General features: G+C 45.6%; 1 protein-coding gene and 1 long non-coding RNA gene across 2 annotated transcripts; one reads left to right on the top strand and one right to left on the bottom strand.

Annotated features, from left to right (window-relative positions):
- The first annotated feature begins 2,087 nt into the window (after positions 1–2,087).
- LOC122986307 (collagen alpha-1(XII) chain-like) lies at positions 2,088–3,463 on the top strand. Its single transcript, XM_044357511.1, has 2 exons — positions 2,088–2,202; positions 2,663–3,463. Exons 1-2 carry the CDS (start codon positions 2,088–2,090, stop codon positions 2,887–2,889), a joined length of 342 nt encoding a protein of 113 aa, XP_044213446.1. The 3' UTR covers positions 2,890–3,463.
- A 7,153-nt stretch (positions 3,464–10,616) lies between these two features.
- Positions 10,617–11,101, bottom strand: LOC122985078. The gene is made up of 3 exons (XR_006404015.1): positions 11,063–11,101; positions 10,859–10,969; positions 10,617–10,736 (listed from the first exon to the last, which is right to left on the bottom strand). It is a non-coding gene; the product is annotated as an uncharacterized LOC122985078 (long non-coding RNA).
- Between the last annotated feature and the right edge of the window lie 10,984 nt (positions 11,102–22,085).

Raw genomic sequence — 22,085 nt, 5'->3', positions numbered from 1 at the left:
CACACATTTATAACTCATAGTAATTATGATTCAGCTTGTAAAACAACAATTATCATTATTCTCATTGTTATTCTCATTATCATTTAAAATCAAAAGCTGGGTCAGTGTGTCAGTTTCACACATTTCTGTGTGTTTTCTGCAGGTCTGGTTCAGTGCAATGGATTTTTCTCAGTGACCGACTGGTACCTGAACACCCACCAGACCAAACAATCCCTGCTGAAGGCCGTAGCCAACCTGCCAAAGAGAGGAGGAGACTACTACTTCATAGGTAATTTAACAGCAGACTGTCTGATCCACACCAGCTTTACACTGTGAGGGACTGAGGCAGAGACTCTGATTAGATCCACATATATTTACTTTCTGTATTTAGGTCTGTCAGCGGTGGAAAGTGAAGCTGTTAGTGATCCATATTTTCACTTGAAGTATTTATAGTAATAAGAATATATTGAATATATCCAGCAATTTGTGAATGAAATTCAGTCTCTTGACTGATGAAGAAAACTGTGTCTCTGCTAACAAATAACATCTTCAGAACAGACTTCAGATAAAATTAGTAAAAAGTATTTTCATTTATGGTGATTCCAGAAATATTAAAGGAAAATTCTGGTTTATTTGAACCTGATATATTTCCCATAAATGTGGCCATTGTGGCTCTATGTGTGATGCTAACTTTGTTCTCTCAGCTCTGTTACATGATTCCTAACCGGACAGGATGCAAACAAGCAAACATGAGATTGTTTTAGTTTTTCCCTGTTAAGATGTCCTAACCTGCTCCATGCATCAGTGAACAGGCTAAGTACGGCAAGCCATATGGATCAAAACGTCTAATTTGAAGTTCACATTAATATGTCTAATTTGTACGTCTTAAGACGACAGTTAACACGTCCATTTTGTCTTCCCAGACCACTGGCTTTAACAACTAAAAGTCTGTAACTTCAGTGTCACACACAGTGTGGGAACTTTTATGTTCAGAAGCTGATATACCAGCCATAGATGCACCACAGGCTTTGAAATTATTCCCCAACATCATTTCACAGGATCTGTCAGGACAACAATGCACAACTATGGAAGCCAATTATTGCAATAATAATTTGAATTATATCAGCAACTGAATATCACATTTTGACATTTTATCACTACTGAATGCTTTAATGTTGTTAAATATCACTGAATTTATTGCACTGAAAGGTTTGACTTTGAAAACCACCTTTCTGAATATACAAGGTCTGGATTCACTTTCAAGTTTCAATTTGATTTTAATCTAATATTCAAAAGCTTTATTCAAGTTACTCGATTAGCTCAAATCACACACACACACACACACACACACACACACTCACTCACACACACACACACACACACACACACACACACACATACACACTCACACACACACTCACACACTCACACACACACTCACACACACACACACACACACACACACACTCACACACACACACAGTGTGACTGAGGATTCTGGGAAAGAAAATGTGATGACAACACGTAACCGTGGTGATAACAGTGTGTAAGTCTCTATCATCCAGCTGTATAGTCATTAAACTGCTCAGTGTGTATCTTGGAAACTTGCAGACATGAACCATTTTATACTAAGTTTCTTCTTTTCTACAGGAACAGATGCTGAGCTGATTGTGATATAACATTATTGTTATAGTATCATGGTATAATGTTATATATCACAGACTGCTGATGCTGTTATAGTGATAGTGATTATAATAATTATAATAATACAAATAAAAGTCTCACAATAGAATTTGAAGCTCTGTGATTGGATGTTTCTGACTGAAATGCATCTTGGGAGTCGTAGTTAACTTCTCTCTCAGTTTTTATGTCTACAGGCTTCTAGCTTTGACTTTTTATCAAAGAACCAGATATTTTGTTACACAGGTGTTGAAGTGCTGCAGCTGTCAGTCACCTAACAGTCTATGAACAAAGTAACGGGACCTTTATGTCTGGAACAAGCAACACATGAAATAAAGTCTCTGTATCTTTTAAAGCCTCTTTATTTCTGTCATACAGGAGGAGCTCTGAGTCGCATCCAATATGAGTTCTTTCAACCCAGTATGGGAATGCGTTCAGACTCCCAAAATATTCTCATCCTGATTACTGATGGAAAGTCTCGGGACGACGTATCCCGCCCCTCACAGCACCTGAGAGACGACGGCATTGAGATCTACACTATTGGTGATTGACTTTCTCTCTGCAACTCTGAAACTACATTATTTTACCATGAAAGAATAACGTGACATTAACATGAATTAAACATGATATTTTGCTACAATGAAAGCGTTAGTTAGTAAGACTCTTAAGATGATGTGTATGACTGCATTTATAGTTTATATCAGTTAATGTCTTACATTATTAAATCAAGTCTTTTAATAGTGGGCTGAAATGAATTAAACCAATCTGCTGCTCACAAGGAAGAAAGTAAATCTAAATATGTGGTGTGCTTTGGTAGTGATAATGAAGGACATATGATTTCTGTTTAATGGGATTAAAAATGCACAACCATCAGCACGTTCTGTCAATTAAGGTTTAATTAAGGAGCAGGAAGCAGCAGGAAACAATAATTTTATTACTTTTCCAACCAAATTGTTTTCTTATTTTAAGTTTTTATGGTTCAGTTTTAACATTTTTCTCTCAGGTGTAAAGAATGTAAACGAGACTCAGCTGAGGACCATCGCCTCAGATCCTGATGAAATTCACATGTTCAGTGTCATCGACTCCTCGTTCCTCCTGGACATCGTTGCCAACCTCACCATCAACCTCTGTAACAGTGTCAACAGCTACAGCTCAGGTAGGCAAAGAGTCTGTTATCATCAAACAGTGATACATGTTAACACCACACTGATCTGCTGGTGTCAGAATTAATCTTTAGATATCAAGTTTTAAAAGCTGTTAAACATTTTGGATTCTTACAGTTAGATATAAAGTTATCTTACTGCTGGTTAGTTCTTTATTTAATCTATCAGAATATTGTCAGACTCAGGTATGATAACAGAGAAAAGATCAGAAAATTCATCTATAAAACCAACAATGTATATTTATTATGAAGCTTTATTTATTCAGGAATCTCATTGAGATTATGGGGGTGAAATCCAGTGTTTTTATAAAGCCTTTAGAAAGCCAGCCAGGGAGAACTTGTTGACACGTATTCACATAGTTGTTAATAATCCACAACTCCACAGAAGGGCAGAGATCCGTTCATTCATCTTTTGACCATCCAAAAGAAATCCGACTGAGCTTCTCTCAAATGGAGAACTTGGTAATATCCAACCTGTTGTTCTGTTACATTAACACAGTTCATACGTTTACACGGTCAAAAACCTGATTAGTTCAACTCTTAACTTTCTTCTGACTTTCTTCTAACGTAAGTGTCGTTTCTTAAAGCAAGCGTGAACTTTGTAACCTTCTGCCCATGTGCAGTAACCACGTCTCAATATGAGCTCACTATTCAAACAAATTACTAATTTCAATAAACAAATATAATTCATGTGGTAATAAATATATTCTCTTCCTTGCAATAACATGAAATATAACAAAACTCAGTTCTACTTACAGTCAATTATGGCTCTTACAGACATCTGAGTCTGTTTTGCAAGAGAGACCTGAGAACAGGTTACATATACACAGGATCACAATACGACAGTTCATTCACATCACAGTCACAAAATAATCATCATACATACTGACAGACACACGACGTAAAACAGTCACAAATATGATGAAAAAACAGCAGCTAGTAAAACTAAAAGTGTCTCTAACTTTAACTGCTCACACCAAGAGATTGATGAGCATTGGCAGGGGGCACTCTGGTCACCAGCTGCTCACTGCAGCCCTCTAGCGGTCATCAGCAGGGGGCGCTCTGGTCACCAGCTGCTCACTGCAGCCCTCTAGCGGTCATCGGCAGGGGACGCTCTGGTCACTGGCTGCTCACTGCATCCTTCTAGCAGTCATCAGCAGGGGGCGCTCTGGTCGCTGGCTGTTCACTGCAGCCCTCTAGCAGTCATCAGCAGGGGGCGCTCTGGTCGCTGGCTGCTCACTGCAGCCCTCTAGCAGTCATCAGCAGGGGGCGCTCTGGTCACTGGCTGCTCACTGCAGCCTTCTAGCAGTCATCAGCAGGGGGCGCTCTGGTCGCTGGCTGCTCACTGCAGCCCTCTAGCAGTCATCTGCAGGGGGCGCTCTGGTCGCTGGCTGCTCACTGCAGCCCTCTAGCAGTCATCAGCAGGGGGCGCTCTGGTCGCTGGCTGCTCACTGCAGCCTTCTAGCAGTCATCTGCAGGGGGCGCTCTGGTCGCTGGCTGCTCACTGCAGCCCTCTAGCGGTCATCAGCAGGGGGCGCTCTGGTCGCTGGCTGCTCACTGCAGCCCTCTAGCAGTCATCAGCAGGGGGCGCTCTGGTCGCTGGCTGCTCACTGCAGCCTTCTAGCAGTCATCAGCAGGGGGCGCTCTGGTCGCTGGCTGCTCACTGCAGCCTTCTAGCAGTCATCTGCAGGGGGCGCTCTGGTCACTGGCTGCTCACTGCAGCCCTCTAGCAGTCATCAGCAGGGGGCGCTCTGGTCGCTGGCTGCTCACTGCAGCCTTCTAGCAGTCATCTGCAGGGGGCGCTCTGGTCGCTGGCTGCTCACTGCAGCCCTCTAGCGGTCATCAGCAGGGGGCGCTCTGGTCGCTGGCTGCTCACTGCAGCCCTCTAGCAGTCATCAGCAGGGGGCGCTCTGGTCGCTGGCTGCTCACTGCAGCCTTCTAGCAGTCATCAGCAGGGGGCGCTCTGGTCGCTGGCTGCTCACTGCAGCCTTCTAGCAGTCATCTGCAGGGGGCGCTCTGGTCGCTGGCTGCTCACTGCAGCCCTCTAGCAGTCATCAGCAGGGGGCGCTCTGGTCGCTGGCTGTTCACTGCAGCCCTCTAGCAGTCATCAGCAGGGGGCGCTCTGGTCGCTGGCTGCTCACTGCAGCCCTCTAGCAGTCATCTGCAGGGGGCGCTCTGGTCACTGGCTGCTCACTGCAGCCTTCTAGCGGTCATCAGCAGGGGGCGCTCTGGTCACTGGCTGCTCACTGCAGCCCTCTAGCGGTCATCGGCAGGGGGCGCTCTGGTCACTGGCTGTTCACTGCAGCCCTCTAGCGGTCATCGGCAGGGGGCGCTCTGGTCGCTGGTTGCTCACTGCAGCCCTCTAGCGGTCATCTGCAGGGGGCGCTCTGGTCACTGGCTGCTCACTGCATCCTTCTAGCAGTCATCTGCAGGGGGCGCTCTGGTCACTGGCTGCTCACTGCAGCCCTCTAGCAGTCATCAGCAGGGGGCGCTCTGGTCACCGGCTGTTCGCTGGCTGTTCACTGCAGCCCTCTAGCAGTCATCGGCAGGGGGCGCTCTGGTCGCCGGCTGTTCGTTTTGTATCATTTAGGAAGAAAAATGTGTTTAGTATATTTCTGTTATTTAAAAAATAAAAATGCTGTTTTACTTTCAAAACCACATTGTTGGCTGAGTATCCTGTGGAATAAAGCATTATAGGCTCGTTATAGAATACATCTAGAACAATAATTGTAGAAATAGCCTAATATTAATACAGTAGTAAAAAATGTTTGCTACAAACTTTAGTGCAGCGGTTGCTGTGAGTAGAAAATCAAATCCTGATCTGAGTTGGTTGCTGCTTATTTGCATAAAGTTAAACTCTGCTGAACTTCAGCTTGTAGCTCTTGGTGCTGACATCGCGCTGCTCGCTGCTGCCAAGGCGTCTGAAGCCCTTCGTCTCCAGCTTTCATTGGAAATGAACCACTGCCAGCTGCTTTTGTCACTTATGAATCTTTGGATGTGAGTGCACAGTAAACTGTGTTGAAGTTCATTCCAGTAGTAAGGAAACTGGAAACCAGTCTTCCCCAGTTCAGAGCTTGCATTAGGAACTTTTAAAGCTAAACTTCTCTCTGATCTGGTGTCATGGTTTTCAGCTCTGAGCTCAACTAAAGATGTTAAATAACTCGGCAAAGAAAGCAAGGCCTTATAAATGAAGACACAGTCTGCTGCTGCCTTCTAGATGCCAGTGACGACCATCCAACCTTTTCATATAACTCCATCATTTTTTATTACTAGTGGAGGCTCGCTGGCTGTGCTTCCCTCCAATCATGCTGCAGCTAACACGCTAGCCTCCCAGCTAGCCCCGACTCTCCGTTTGGATCCAACCGGAGCACCGAGCCCCGGTTAGTTATTCAGGTTGGAAGAAGCAGCAGGTCTGTCAGGCAGCTGAGTGAAGTGGAGCCTGCGGAGGAAACACCGGGACCGTCAGGGTGAAACAGTCCAGGAGGAGCTGCTGTGTTCAGCTGCACAGATAGGAAACACCTCGGCTGACAGGATGTACCACTCTGTTGGAAAACATTTTTTCTTCTACTTCTTTTTGGTTTATAACAGCAGGTGGCAACCAGCATATTAGGTGCATTACTGCCACCCTCTGCTTCAGACTGTGGACCAAAGATTAAATCCTGCACATTAATCCTGTCTGTCTAATAAACTCTAAGAACACTACTGCTGCTCCCACTTGGCAGGTTCATTAATGCTTTAATTTTTTAAATGCTGAGCTCCTGAACTCCAGTCTTCCTTGGTTCTTCCTTCATATATCGTCTTTCTTAATCATACTTAGTAGAATCTATGATTGCATGTGTAATAGTCTCCTCAGCCAGCTGGAAAAACATTTGTACATATAATACCAGATATTGGCAAAACATCCAATATCATATATCCCTAAAACACATATACAGCAGGATGTTTACAGCCGTCTGTGCAGATTACGCTTCACTAAATGCAGCAGAAATAGACTTGAAGTGTAAAAAAACACAGGGGGTCTACATGTCACACTACAAGAGAAAGCAGGAGTAGTAGTAGTTTTGAGTTACAATATACTGTATGTATATGATATTTAATCATTCACATTAACAGTGTAAACAGACCAGTTTGCTGCTCTCTGTCAGCTCAGTGTCAACATGATGATCAGATGTACTGACTTCAGACTAGTGATCAGTTTCTTTAGGATTTTATCAATACTACTACTCTCATCAATACTCATCAGTCCAGTTCTTTATTGATACTGCTTGAAACGAGCAGAACCCAAAACCAGATTTTACCGTCCAATAATCTCACTCCTTGTTTTCTTCAGGTACTGATAAAAGAACTGACCTTAAAAATATCTCAGGTTTTTAACTGTTTAATACTGGATCCAAGTCAGAACCAGGTTTCAGGGGGCATCCCTACCTCAGACCAGCATTAACAATTACAGTTCACTGTAGTCTGAGCTGAGGTCTGATAGCATGAGCTGCTACTGCTGAAAGCAATAATCTGACAGAGGAAAACAGGAGGAGTCTAATTCAGATTAGCTGTAGCTTCATCCATTATTCTCCTGTGAACAGAGTTATGAGGGGGCGTGACTACCTTATAACAGAGAGACGCCTCCTTTTAAAGTTGTACATCTTTATTTCTGGTATCATGCATTGCTGTCCACCACAGTGTCGTTCTTCATGCTCCCACAAGATGGAGCCTGAGCAAGACAAGTTCAAATCCTACAAATAGCTTGAAATATTTTCTATAAATAAAGACTTGAGTCAGGTATGAATGTGCTCTCTCTCTTTATCAGTTCTTACTTTCAAATTCAGAAAAATCTTTATTGATATGAATGTTGCAGGTAAATATTCCCCAAACTAATGATGGTTCTCTCTCTCCAGACTCTGTCAGGCTGGTGAATGGGACTAGTCTGTGTTCAGGCAGACTGGAGGTGAAGTCTGAGCAGTCGTGGTCCTCAGTGTGTGAAGCTGACTTTGACCAGCAGGATGCAGAGGTGGTCTGTAGGGAGCTCGGCTGTGGGGCTCCTTCAGTCCTCCAGGGGGCGCTCTATGGAGAAGTGGAGGCTCCGATGTGGACCAAAGAGTTCCAGTGTGGAGGCCGTGAGTCTGCTCTCCTGGACTGTGGAAGATCAGACTCAGCTAGAAGCACCTGCTCACCTGGCAAAGCTGTTGGACTCACCTGCTCAGGTAGAAGAGGAGCTGCAGCTTTGATTTGGCCTCATTTCTGTTCTAATGAATCTCACTTTATTCTTTTACTGATGACTCTCTTGTTTCTGTTCAGAGCCTGTCAGGTTGGTGGGAGGAGCCAGTCGCTGTGCAGGTACACTGGAGGTGAAAAAGGGAGAGTGGAGACCAGTGGATGGCTATTACTGGACCCTGAAGGCAGCAGCAGCAGCCTGCAGAGTTCTGGACTGTGGCTCTGCTGTTTCAACAGGAAGCAGAAATGAATCCTCACACAGATCTGTATGGAGGATCTATCCTTACTGTGTTCAGTCTGGATCTACACTGAGGGACTGTGCATCATCATCTTCCTCTTCCTCCATCGTGGAGCTCACCTGCTCAGGTAAGTCCATCAGTGACATCATCTATGACAGTAATATTTTCCTTCCTCTGTCACAGTGATAGTCAGTGGCAGTAGCGGACTGTGGGGTCTTGCACACACACACACACACACACACACACACCTCTTCTATACAGAGAAACGCATTCTAGCCATAAAGACGCCTTTGCCTTTACTTTTTTACAGTGAGCCGGCATAAAGCCGCCTCCGTGTGAGCTTTTCATAGCGTAGCGGCGTTCTGGATTCAGAGGCGTGACGGAGATCAGACTGATCAGAGCTGTAAACTCTGCCATAAGCAAGTAAAGAGATGTTACTAGGTCGAGGGGAGGACATTTCTCTTTGTTTGACAACGTTAAAGTTAAGTTAGACTTTTCTGTCGGCTTCCCGACACATTTTAAAAAAAGACGAGAGAGAGAGAGAGAGAGAGAGAGAGAGAGAGAGCAGCTGTGGTCGAGTGAGCTAGAGAGTGAATGGAGAGAGGGAGCGCTAGTAACGTTAGTGAGGAAGCTGATGAATCGGATCATTAAAACGTTATTTTCTGATTGTTTCACAACGGTTACTTTCCAAAGCACAAACACACCTGCATCCCCGCACACCTCCTCAACCCTGCAGCTGTACGCCGCACCGCCTGATGTGGTCTGAATACGGGCTAAACAACAGCGTCAGCTCCCGGTCCCGCCGTGCCGGCTGTCACACAGAACAGCGAGGCGGATTGCAGGCGCAGTATTCCCGCTTTGAACGGGCTGTGTAAAAGAGGCTGAAGTGCACTCATCACCAACAACTAACATCTAAACAATATAAAACTACGTCATTAAGAATAAGTCCATTACAAAATCACCTTCTGACACCTGTTAACAAATGTACTCAAAGCACCGGCTCAACAAGCTGAAACTATGCTAACCTGGTTATTTCTCCCACACATGCATTAGCTAAACTCATGTTGCTCAACAAAAAGACAATAAAGGAAAGATTTTCTGAAAGATAGAAATTAGGCCATATTTCTCACAGCAGCAAAGTCCAGCATTACCAACAACAATCTTAATCACCTCTATAGATAATTAATACAGCAGGACTCACCAGTCACTGGAAAACAAAATCCATCCTCCGTTCCTTTCTGCAATGCCTGCCTGCGTGAGTCCTACGTGAGTCCTGCGTGAGTCCTGCTTGAGTCCTGTGTGAGTACCACGTGAGTCCTACGTGAGTCCCGCGTGAGTCCTGCGTGAGTCCTGTGTGAGTCCTGCGTGACTCCTACGCGAGTCCAGCATGAGTCCTGCGTGAGTCCCACGTGAGTCCTAAATGAGGCCTGTGTGAGTCCTGCATGAGGCCTACGTGAGTCCTGCGTGAGTCCTACGTAAGTCCTGCGTGAGTCCCGCGTGAGTCCTGAATGAGGCCTGTGTGAGTCCTGCATGAGGCCTACGTGAGTCCTACGTAAGTCCTGCGTGAGTCCTGCGCGAATCCTACGCAAGTCCCGCGTGAGTCCTGCGTGAGTCCCGCGTGACTCCTGAATGAAGCCTGTGTGAGTCCTGCATGAGGCCTACGTGAGTCCTGCGTGAGTCCTGCGTGAGTCCTGCGTGAGTCCTATGCAAGTCCCGCGTGAGTCCTGCGTGAGTTCTGCGTGAGTCCCACGTGAGTCTTACGTAAGTCCTGCGTGAGTCCCGCGTGAGTCCTGAATGAGGCCTGTGTGAGTCCTGCATGAGGCCTACGTGAGTCCTGCGTGAGTCCTGCGTGAGTCCTATGTGAGTCCTGCGTGACTCCTACGTGAGTCCTGCGTGAGTCCTGCGTGAGTCCTATGTAAGTCCTGTGTGAGTCCCGCGTGAGTCCTGAATGAGGCCTGTGTGAGTCCTGCATGAGGCCTACGTGAGTCCTGCGTGAGTCCTATGTAAGTCCTGTGTGAGTCCTGCGTGAGTCCCGCGTGAGGCCTGCGTGAGTCCTGCGTGATTCCTGCGTTAGGCCTGCGTGAGTCCTGCGTGAGTCCTATGTGAGTCCTACGTGAGTCCTGCTTGAGTCCTGCGTGAGTCCTACGTGAGTCCTGCTTGAGTCCTGCGTGAGTCCTGCGTGAGTCCTACGTGAGTCCTACATGAGTCCTGCGTGAGTCCTACGTAAGTCCTACGTGAGTCCTGCTTGAGTCCTGCGTGAGTCCTGCATGAGTCCTACGTGAGTCCTACGTGAGTCCTGCGTGAGTCCTACGTAAGTCCTGCGTGAGTCCTGCGTGAGTCCTGCGTGAGTCCTGCGTGAGTCCTACGTGAGTCCAGCGTGAGTCCTGCGTGAGTCCTGCGTGAGTCCTGCGTGAGGCAGACACATCCAGTTCTAGCTCCAGATACTGGGTTTATGGTTATGATAGTAACTGAAATCAAACTAAATATTTTTTAAAAATCACATAAATTATTTTAATGACTAATTAAATAAAATTGTTTTAATAACCTTATAATTACTGATTTGTAATATTTTATGAACTAATAATGACACCTCTCATAAACGGTCGGGCCTGCAGAGAAGGTCCTGAAGGTCCTGACGGACCTCCTCTGGTCGCTGGTTTCCATTGGACTGAACTGTAAACTTATCCAGGACGACGGCATCCTAAAGGGTAGAAAAGTTAGCTTGTTCCTGGAGGCTCATTGCTTCAAACTGAGACAATCTGCAGCTTTAAGCAACCTGCTGTGGTTCACTCACACACCCTGCAGTTCTCCTGAGCAGCTCAGTCACATCCACCTTACAAGCAACAACTACATTACTAATTCATATACTTGTTGCTTGCTGCCTAAACAAATAAGCAACTGTTTGCTAACAAGTTCAATATATCAAGTTAAAAGCTGATGATATGTCAGTGTTGTGTTCACTACTTGTTTCTGATGGAAACTATTGTGCGTGCAGTGTTGTATGAATGTCTTATTAACATGTTGATCAGCTGTTTTCTGTCTGATCTGAAGGCAGCTGAGGATGTTAATCTGTTTCCTCCTCTGCTCTCTGACTCCTCTGTATTACACATGAATGTAGGAGTTCTCTGTGTTGTGTGATCACCTCTCACTGATCAACGTTCATTTATTTCAACCAAAGCCGTTTCTACTCAAACCAAATCTGCATCATATTCCATCTGCATATATATGACAACAAATTCTACTTTTTACTCATAAAAAACTTCATTTAAGGAATTTAGCTGCATTAACATCAAGATCAAAACAAACATCCAAACTATAAACAAAATATTTTGATCAAAATGTTTTGAATAAACTATAAATTGATGAACAAGAATAAACGTAAAATTGAGTGTAATAAAGTGACACCAGCAAGATCAAGTCTGATCCCAAATCAGACAACTACAGTATTATTTTTAGGGCCTAATGAAACTAAAGGTGCAAATGAACTACAAAGAAATAACAAATTACACACAATTATCACTATGAAGATTAAAACAGAAGACTTTCAGTTATCATCATCATCATCACTGAAGGATAAGTCCTTTTGCAAACCATAGTGACAGTGCATCAAATATGTGTGTAAACGTTGTCCTTGATCTAGTGATGTCACTGTCAGACTGTCAGACTTGACCGACTCAGCCATCAACGTCAGTACGTCAACATGTGAGAATCTGATGATGACTGTGAAACTGGTTTGTTGTGAGCAGGGCTGTAGTGGTAAAAAAAGCTTGAGTAAACCCTACCTTACTTCAGCCACACCGTCTATATGCTCCTTAATATAGATCCATGTTTGTAATATAACTAAACAACTCAACTGACTTAAGAGGAACTCATTTCCTCAAACTTAAAGCCAAATCAAGACAACAGTTTGACTTCTAGATGAATCAACATTTAGTGTTTATAACAGAAACTATCTGTCAGTTTTAGTGCTGTGTTTCCAACAGTTACTGAGGTCACCCACCTTTTAACAGCTGTAGAAATCATCATGTTAATAGAGTTGTTGTGTAGTGTTAGTGCCTGTATTCAAAGATCTGTTAGTCCTTTTATAGCAGGTTTTAATCTTGTGCTTTGACTTTTGTTTGTTAGGATGTCCTTTAGTTTACAGTTGGATAACAGTTTGTGCTTTTAAAGATATTTTCAGAACAGTAATTCATCTACATACAGGTGGAAGTCAGACTTTACCAGTTTGTTCTGCCTCCTGCTTTAATGTGTTCATGTGTCTCCATCACCTGACGTCTGGGCTGCTTCTATGTGTTTCTCTTTCCCACAATGCTCCCACAAGATGGAGCCTGAGTAAGACAAGTTCAAATCCTACAAATAGCTTGAAATATTTTCTGTAAATAAAGACTTGAGTCAGGTATGAATGTGCTCTCTCTCTTTATCAGTTCTTACTTTCATTTTCTAAAAAGCTTTATTGATATGAATGTTGCAGGTAAATATTCCCCAAACTAATGATGGTTCTCTCTCTCCAGACTCTGTCAGGCTGGTGAATGGGACTAGTCTGTGTTCAGGCAGACTGGAGGTGAAGTCTGAGCAGTCGTGGTCCTCAGTGTGTGAAGCTGACTTTGACCAGCAGGATGCAGAGGTGGTCTGTAGGGAGCTCGGCTGTGGGGCTCCTTCAGTCCTCCAGGGGGCGCTCTATGGAGAAGTGGAGGCTCCGATGTGGACCAAAGAGTTCCAGTGTGGAGGCCATGAATCTGCTCTCCTGGACTGTGGAAGATCAGACTCAGCTAGAAGCACCTGTTCACCTGGCAAAGCTGTTGGACTCACCTGCTCAGGTAGAAGAGGAGCTGCAGCTTTGATTTGGCTTCATTTCTGTTCTAATGAAACTCACTTTATTCTTTTACTGATGACTCTCTTGTTTCTGTTCAGAGCCTCAGACCATCAGGTTGGTGGGAGGAGCCAGTCGCTGTGCAGGTACACTGGAGGTGAAACGATCAGAGTGGAGACCAGTGAGTGACTTTTACTGGACCCTGAAGGAAGCAGCTGCAGCCTGCAGAGATCTGGACTGTGGCTCTGCTGTTTCAACAGGAAGCAGAAATGAAGCCTCAGTCAGATCTGTATGGTGGATCAATCCTGACTGTTTTCATTCTGGATCTGCACTGAGGGACTGTGCATCATCATCTTCCTCTTCCTCCATCGTGGAGCTCACCTGCTCAGGTAAGTCCATCAGTGACATCATCTATGACAGTAATATTTTCCTTCCTCTGTCACAGTGATAGTCAGTGGCAGTAGCGGACTGTGGGGTCTTGCACACACACACACACACACACACACACACCTCTTCTATACAGAGAAACGCATTATAGCCATAAAGACGCCTTTGCCTTTACTTTTTTACAGTGAGCCGGCATAAAGCCGCCTCCGTGTGAGCTTTTCATAGCGTAGCAGCGTTCTGGATTCAGAGGCGTGACGGAGATCAGACTGATCAGAGCTGTAAACTCTGCCATAAGCAAGTAAAGAGATGTTACTAGGACGAGGGGAGGACATTTCTCTTTGTTTGACAACGTTAAAGTTAAGTTAGACTTTTCTGTCGGCTTCCCGACACATTTTAAAAAAGACGAGAGAGAGAGAGAGAGAGAGAGAGCAGCTGTGGTCGAGTGAGCTAGAGAGTGAATGGAGAGAGGGAGCGCTAGTAACGTTAGTGAGGAAGCTGATGAATCAGATCATTAAAACGTTATTTTCTGATTGTTTCACAATGGTTACTTTCCAAAGCACAAACGCACCTGCATCCCCGCACACCTCCTCAACCCTGCAGCTGTACGCCGCACCGCCTGATGTGGTCTGAATACGGGCTAAACAACAGCGTCAGCTCCCGGTCCCGCCGTGCCGGCTGTCACACAGAACAGCGAGGCGGATTACAGGCGCAGTATTCCCGCTTTGAACGGGCTGTGTAAAAGAGGCTGAAGTGCACTCATCACCAACAACTAACATCTAAACAATATAAAAACTACGTCATTAAGAATAAGTCCATTACAAAATCACCTTCTGACACCTGTTAACAAATGTACTCAAAGCACCGGCTCAACAAGCTGAAACTATGCTAACCTGGTTATTTCTCCCACACATGCATTAGCTAAACTGCCAACCCGGTCTTCCGATGGTAAACGTTCACTCATGTTGCTCAACAAAAAGACAATAAAGGAAAGATTTTCTGAAAGATAGAAATTAGGCCATATTTCTCACAGCAGCAAAGTCGAGCATTACCAACAACAATCTTAATCACCTCTATAGATAATTAATACAGCAGGACTCACCAGTCACTGGAAAACAAAATCCATCCTCCATTCCTTTCTGCAATGCCTGCCTGCGTGAGTCCTACGTGAGTCCTGCGTGAGTCCTGCATGAGTCCTACGTGAGTCCCGCGTGAGTCCTGCTTGAGTCCTGTGTGAGTACCACGTGAGTCCTACGTGAGTCCCGCGTGAGTCCTAAGTGAGTCCTACGTAAGTCCTGCGTGAGACCTGCGTGAGTCCTATGTGAGTCCTACGTAAGTCCTGCGTGAGACCTGCGTGAGTCCTATGTGAGTCCTACATGAGTCCCGTGTGAGTCCCGCGTGAGTCCTATGTGAGTCCTGCGTGAGTCCTGCGTGAGTCCTACGTGAGTCCTGCATGAGTCCTATGTGAGTCCTGCGTGAGTCCTGCATGAGTCCTGTGTGAGTCCCGCGTGAGTCCCGCGTGAGTCCCGCGTTAGGCCTGCGTGAGTGCCGCGTGAGTCCCGCGTGAGTCCTATGTGAGTCCTGCGTGAGTACTGCATGAGTCCTGCGTGAGTCCCACGTGAGTCCTACGTAAGTCCTGCGTGAGACCTGCGTGAGTCCTATGTGAGTCCTACATGAGTCCTGCGTGAGTCCCGCGTGAGTCCCGCGAGTCCTATGTGAGTCCTGCGTTAGGCCTGCGTGAGTGCCGCGTGAGTCCCGCGTGAGTCCTATGTGAGTCCTGCGTGAGTCCTGCGTGAGTCCTACGTGAGTCCTGCATGAGTCCTATGTGAGTCCTGCGTGAGTCCTGCATGAGTCCTGCGTGAGTGCCGCGTGAGTCCCGCGTGAGTCCTATGTGAGTCCTGCTTGAGTCCTGCGTGAGTCCTACGTGAGTCCTGCGTGAGTCCTATGTGAGTCCTGCGTGAGTCCTGCGTGAGTCCTACGTGAGTCCTACGTGAGTCCCGCTTGAGTCCTGCGTGAGGCCTGCGCGAGTCCTGCGTGAGTCCTACGTGAGTCCTGCATGAGTCCTGCGTGAGTCCTGCGTGAGTCCTGCGTGAGTGCCGCGTGAGTCCCGCGTGAGTCCTATGTGAGTCCTGCTTGAGTCCTGCGTGAGTCCTACGTGAGTCCTGCGTGAGTCCTATGTGAGTCCTGCGTGAGTCCTGCGTGAGTCCTACGTGAGTCCTACGTGAGTCCCGCTTGAGTCCTGCGTGAGGCCTGCGCGAGTCCTGCGTGAGTCCTACGTGAGTCCTGCGTGAGTCCTGCGTGAGGCCTGCGTGAGGCAGACACATCCAGTTCTAGCTCCAGATACTGGGTTTATGGTTATGATAGTAACTGAAATCAAACTAAATATTTTTTAAAAATCACATAAATTATTTTAATAACTAATTAAATAAAATTGTTTTAATAACCTTATAATTACTGATGTGTAATATTTTATGAACTAATAATGACACCTCTCATAAACGGTCGGGCCTGCAGAGAAGGTCCTGAAGGTCCTGACGGACCTCCTCTGGTCGCTGGTTTCCATTGGACTGAACTGTAAACTTATCCAGGACGACGGCATCCTAAAGGGTAGAGAAGTTAGCTTGTTCCTGGAGGCTCATTGCTTCAAACTGAGACAACCTGCAGCTTTAAGCAACCTGCTGTGGTTCACTCACACACCCTGCAGTTCTCCTGAGCAGCTCAGTCACATCCACCTTACAAGCAACAACTACATTACTAATTAATATACTTGTTGTTTGCTGCCTGAACAAATAAGCAACTGTTTGCTAACAAGTTCAATATATCAAGTTAAAAGCTGATGATATGTCAGTGTTGTGTTCACTACTTGTTTCTGATGGAAACTATTGTGCGTGCAGTGTTGTATGAATGTCTTATTAACATGTTGATCAGCTGTTTTCTGTCTGATCTGAAGGCAGCTGAGGATGTTAATCTGTTTCCTCCTCTGCTCTCTGACTCCTCTGTATTACACATGAATATAGGAGTTCTCTGTGTTGTGTGATCACCTCTCACTGATCAACGTTCATTTATTTCAACCAAAGCCGTTTCTACTCAAACCAAATCTGCATCATATTCCATCTGCATATATATGACAACAAATTCTACTTTTTACTCATAAAAAACTTCATTTAAGGAATTTAGCTGCATTAACATCAAGATCAAAACAAACATCCAAACTATAAACAAAATATTTTGATCAAAATGTTTTGAATAAACTATAAATTGATGAACAAGAATAAACGTAAAATTGAGTGTAATAAAGTGACACCAGCAAGATCGAGTCTGATCCCAAATCAGACAACTACAGTATTATTTTTAGGGCCTAATGAAACTAAAGGTGCAAATGAACTACAAAGAAATAACAAATTACACACAATTATCACTATGAAGATTAAAACAGAAGACTTTCAGTTATCATCATCATCATCACTGAAGGATAAGTCCTTTTGCAAACCATAGTGACAGTGCATCAAATATGTGTGTAAACGTTGTCCTTGATCTAGTGATGTCACTGTCAGACTGTCAGACTTGACCGACTCAGCCATCAACGTCAGTACGTCAACATGTGAGAATCTGATGATGATTGTGAAACTGGTTTGTTGTGAGCAGGGCTGTAGTGGTAAAAAAAAGCTTGAGTAAACCCTACCTTACCTCAGCCACACCGTCTATATGCTCCTTAATATAGATCCATGTTTGTAATATAACTAAACAACTCAACTGACTTAAGAGGAACTCATTTCCTCAAACTTAAAGCCAAATCAAGACAACAGTTTGACTTCTAGATGAATCAGCATTTAGTGTTTATAACAGAAACTATCTGTCAGTTTTAGTGCTGTGTTTCCAACAGTTACTGAGGTCACCCACACTAATGATGGTTCTCTCTCTCCAGACTCTGTCAGGCTGGTGAATGGGACTAGTCTGTGTTCAGGCAGACTGGAGGTGAAGTCTGAGCAGTCGTGGTCCTCAGTGTATGAAGCTGACTTTGACCAGCAGGATGCAGAGGTGGTCTGTAAGGAGCTCGGCTGTGGGGCTCCTTCAGTCCTCCAGGGGGCGCTCTATGGAGAAGTGGAGGCTCCGATGTGGACCAAAGAGTTCCAGTGTGGAGGCCATGAATCTGCTCTCCTGGACTGTGGAAGATCAGACTCAGCTAGAAGCACCTGTTCACCTGGCAAAGCTGTTGGACTCACCTGCTCAGGTAGAAGAGGAGCTGCAGCTTTGATTTGGCTTCATTTCTGTTCTAATGAAACTCACTTTATTCTTTTACTGATGACTCTCTTGTTTCTGTTCAGAGCCTCAGACCATCAGGTTGGTGGGAGGAGCCAGTCGCTGTGCAGGTACACTGGAGGTGAAACAATCAGAGTGGAGACCAGTGAGTGACTTTTACTGGACCCTGAAGGAAGCAGCAGCAGCCTGCAGAGATCTGGACTGTGGCTCTGCTGTTTCAACAGGAAGCAGAAATGAAGCCTCAGTCAGATCTGTATGGTGGATCAGTTCTTACTGTGTTCATTCTGGATCTACACTGAGGGACTGTGCATCATCAGATTCCTCTTCCTCCATCGTGGAGCTCACCTGCTCAGGTAAGTCCATCAGTGACATCATCTATGACAGTAATATTTTCCTTCCTCTGTCACAGTGATAGTCAGTGGCAGTAGCGGACTGTGGGGTCTTACACACACACACACACACACACACACACACACACACACACACACACCTCTTCTATACAGAGAAACGCATTATAGCCATAAAGACGCCTTTGCCTTTACTTTTTTACAGTGAGCCGGCATAAAGCCGCCTCCGTGTGAGCTTTTCATAGCGTAGCGGCGTTCTGGATTCAGAGGCGTGACGGAGATCAGACTGATCAGAGCTGTAAACTCTGCCATAAGCAAGTAAAGAGACGTTACTAGGACAAGGGGAGGACATTTCTCTTTGTTTGACAACGATAAAGTTAAGTTAGACTTTTCTGTCGGCTTCCCGACTCATTTTAAAAAAAGACGAGAGAGAGAGAGAGAGAGAGAGAGCAGCTGTGGTCGAGTGAGCTAGAGAGTGAATGGAGAGAGGGAGCGCTAGTAACGTTAGTGAGGAAGCTGATGAGTCCTATGCGAGTCCTGCGCGAGTCCTGCGCGAGTCCAGCGTGAGTCCTACGTGAGTCCAGCGTGAGACCTGCGTGAGTCCTGCGTGAGTCCTGCGTGAGTTCTGCGTGAGTCCAGCGTGAGTCCTACGTGAGTCCAGCGTGAGTCCAGCGTGAGTCCTGCGTGAGTCCAGCGTGAGTCCAGCGTGAGTTCTGCGTGAGTCCAGCGTGAGTCCAGCGTGAGTCCTGCGTGAGTCCAGCGTGAGTCCTATGCGAGTCCTGCGTGAGTCCTGCGTGAGTCCTGCGTGAGTCCAGCGTGAGTCCTGCGTGAGTTCTGCGTGAGTCCAGCGTGAGTCCTATGCGAGTCCTGCGTGAGTCCTGCGCGAGTCCTGCGCGAGTCCAGCGCGAGTCCTGCGTGAGTCCTACGTGAGTCCTATGCGAGTCCTGCATGAGTCCTGCGTGAGTCCTATGCGAGTCCTGCGTGAGTCCTGCGCGAGTCCTGCGCGAGTCCAGCGCGAGTCCTGCGTGAGTCCTACGTGAGTCCTGCGTGAGTCCTGCGTGAGTCCTGCGTGAGTCCTACGTGAGTCCTATGCGAGTCCCGCGTGAGTCCAGCGTGAGTCCTGCGTGAGTCCTATGCGAGTCCTGCGCGAGTCCTGCGCGAGTCCTACGTGAGTCCTGCGTGAGTCCTACGTGAGTCCTGCGTGAGTCCTACGTGAGTCCTGCGTAAGTCCTGCGTGAGGCCTTCGAGAGTCCTGCATGAGTCCTGCGTGAGTCCTGCGTGAGTCCTATGTGAGTCCTGCGTGAGGCAGACACATCCAGTTCTAGCTCCAGATACTGGGTTTATGGTTATGATAGTAACTGAAATCAAACAAAATATTTTTTAAAAATCACATAAATTATTTTAATAACTAATTAAATAAAATTGTTTTAATAACCTTATAATTACTGATGTGTAATATTTTATGAACTAATAATGACACCTCTCATAAATGGTCGGGCCTGCAGGCATTACATCCTGTGATTCTTCATCACTTCTGTCTCGTCTCTCCTGATTCCTTCACTCAGTCTGGAAATGTAAAAAGCTTCCTCTTAAGAGTCTGACAGAGTATGAAGCAGAACTTTAACTTGTACGATGTTAATTACAGTAATTGTGGACCAACGACACACAGTGTGAATACATCAGCAGTCAAGCTATCAAACTATCAGCTACATTAACATTACTGTAATGTAAAGCAGCAGCAGATAAACTGGACACTTAAACAACACTAATGTCAATTTATAAAACTTCTGCTTCACTGAAGAGTTTTTCTAGCTTCTTACTTTGTTGTCTTTTGTCTGACAGATTATTATTTGATGCTGCACATGTCAGTTAATGTCATATATGATCCTCTGAACTCTGATTCATTCGTCTGTCTCATGAAAGCAGCTCCAGTCTGCCTGCTAGCTTCAGCACAGAGGGTTAGTTTGTTTTAACACCAGCGCAGCAGGAGTGGGTGGTGGTTTGTTGGTCCGTGTTAACACTAACAGACGTCTCCGTGTCTCATAAAAGGACACAATGTTCCAACAGAAAACAAAACAAGCGCTCCTAGAAGCTCCAACAGAAACTGTGGTAGGAAGCCAGTCTGAGCTAACGGCTGTAAAGTGATGGAAAGTTTGCTCAAACACTGTTTCAGAATTTGAGAGGTGGGTAAACGGCGTTTACGTGCGTTTAGCCTCCACTACAGCCCTGCTTGTAAGACAAAGAGCTCTCGGATTAAAAACTGCTTTTTGATCTATACACACATTTTATTTTAGCCATTATGAGCTTAAATAATGTTTGTATTTTAGATCAACACAAAAGGACGTTTGGTGTTAATTTATATTTGAGGAGAGAAGAAATACGTTGGTGCAACAGGGCCCTCTAGTGGTCACAGGGGTCGTACACACATGAGTAGTCTGTGTGTAGCAAGAAAAGGCCTTAATTTGAACAAACAAATGAGGAGAAAACAACATTCAGCTCCTCACAGAGGAAGAAGGATTCATCATCTCTCTGTGTTTACAGACCTGCTGCTTCAGCCAATCATCTCTGTGTCTTCTACCATGGACGGGGTCTCCGAGGCCCAGCAGCAGGGGTTTCAGGTGCGTCGGGGCTCCAACTTCACCATCAGCTGCTCTGTCCAGCCTCAGTACCCAGGAGGCTCCTTCCAGCTCACCTTCACCTCCTCCAACACAGCACACAACTACACCCAGCCAGCTGTCAATCACTCTGCTGACTTCCTGTTTCCTGCTGCAGACCCCGCCCATCAAGGAAGCTACAGCTGTGTTTATGGCGTCTATGTTTTTTCTCATAACTTCTCCTCTGAGAGCCGTCTGCTGTCTCTCACTGTCACAGGTAAGCTGAAGCAGAGTGTGAAGCTCAGTGGAACTGAGACGTCACACTGACTTTGTTTCCATGTTTGTAAAAATGATAAAAAGTCATCAGGCAGCAGGACCGACCCAGCGACCTACAGAGAGCTGAGGCAGAATCTGATGAAGGAACTGTAAACTGTTTCCTTCCCGGCTTCTTTAATGTTATTGAACCATAACAACTGTGTTGTAGTGAAAAGTAAAAGACAGCAAACGAGTCAGTGAAGCCAGATAAGCACTATAATGATAATAAACAGGACTTTACATGATGAGCTGAATGTCATCAGGAGAACTCAGAGCTTCACCAGGATCACATTTGATTTAACTGCATGTAAAGATGTTGATTGTTAACAATCAGTTGAATCATTTCAACCAGACAGGAGCTTTAAGGAGACAATCAGCAGACTTTCATTCATTCTTTCAAACCAGCTGTAAACACATGAGTTGTTTTTGTCCAACATCATCAGCATACAGAGGAGATCAGATGAACTTATAATCAACAAGCTGCTTCACACTTTAGTGATTTTAGGAGATTTAACGTCACTAAAGTTTCTGTTTGATGGGAGCTGTTGTACTCATGATGTCATGTGATCTAATGTGATGACTGAATGTGTCTCGTCAGATCCAACAGTTCATATCATCAGACCGGTCGTCCTGCAGGTGACTCTGCTGTTGGTCGTCGCTGTCGTCTTTTTCATCCTGAAGGTACTGAACACATGTTTGTTGTTTAGAGGACTGGTTGAAATGAAGCACTCAGCCTGTTTATATTGAACTGAAGAGAGGAGTGATGCAGTAACTTAGATCTGTGTTGTCATGTCTCTCCAGGCCAGCAGGGGGCAGAAGTCAGACCCACAGGAGAACATTGAGCTGGATTCTTATAACCTCGGTGTTTCCAGAGCTGAAGGAGAGCCGGCTGAAGAGGAAGGAGCCCAGGGAGCAGAGTAGGACCTCCAAGGAGCCACAAACCACTGAAGAAGAAAATCATCTTTGGTTTCATCTCTCCTCTCAGTCTCAGCCAGGTTTTTGCAGCCCAGTACGGCGAGGAATGACGTCCATACTGGTCGATTCCACAGCTTCTGATTTACATCCAGCAGCAATGCTCAGTGCCACAACAGGAAGTAGTGAGACCTT

This window comes from Thunnus albacares, chromosome 7 (genome assembly GCF_914725855.1).
Source record: "Thunnus albacares chromosome 7, fThuAlb1.1, whole genome shotgun sequence".
NCBI lineage: Eukaryota > Metazoa > Chordata > Actinopteri > Scombriformes > Scombridae > Thunnus > Thunnus albacares.
This window is presented reverse-complemented; position numbering and strand designations above follow the sequence as displayed.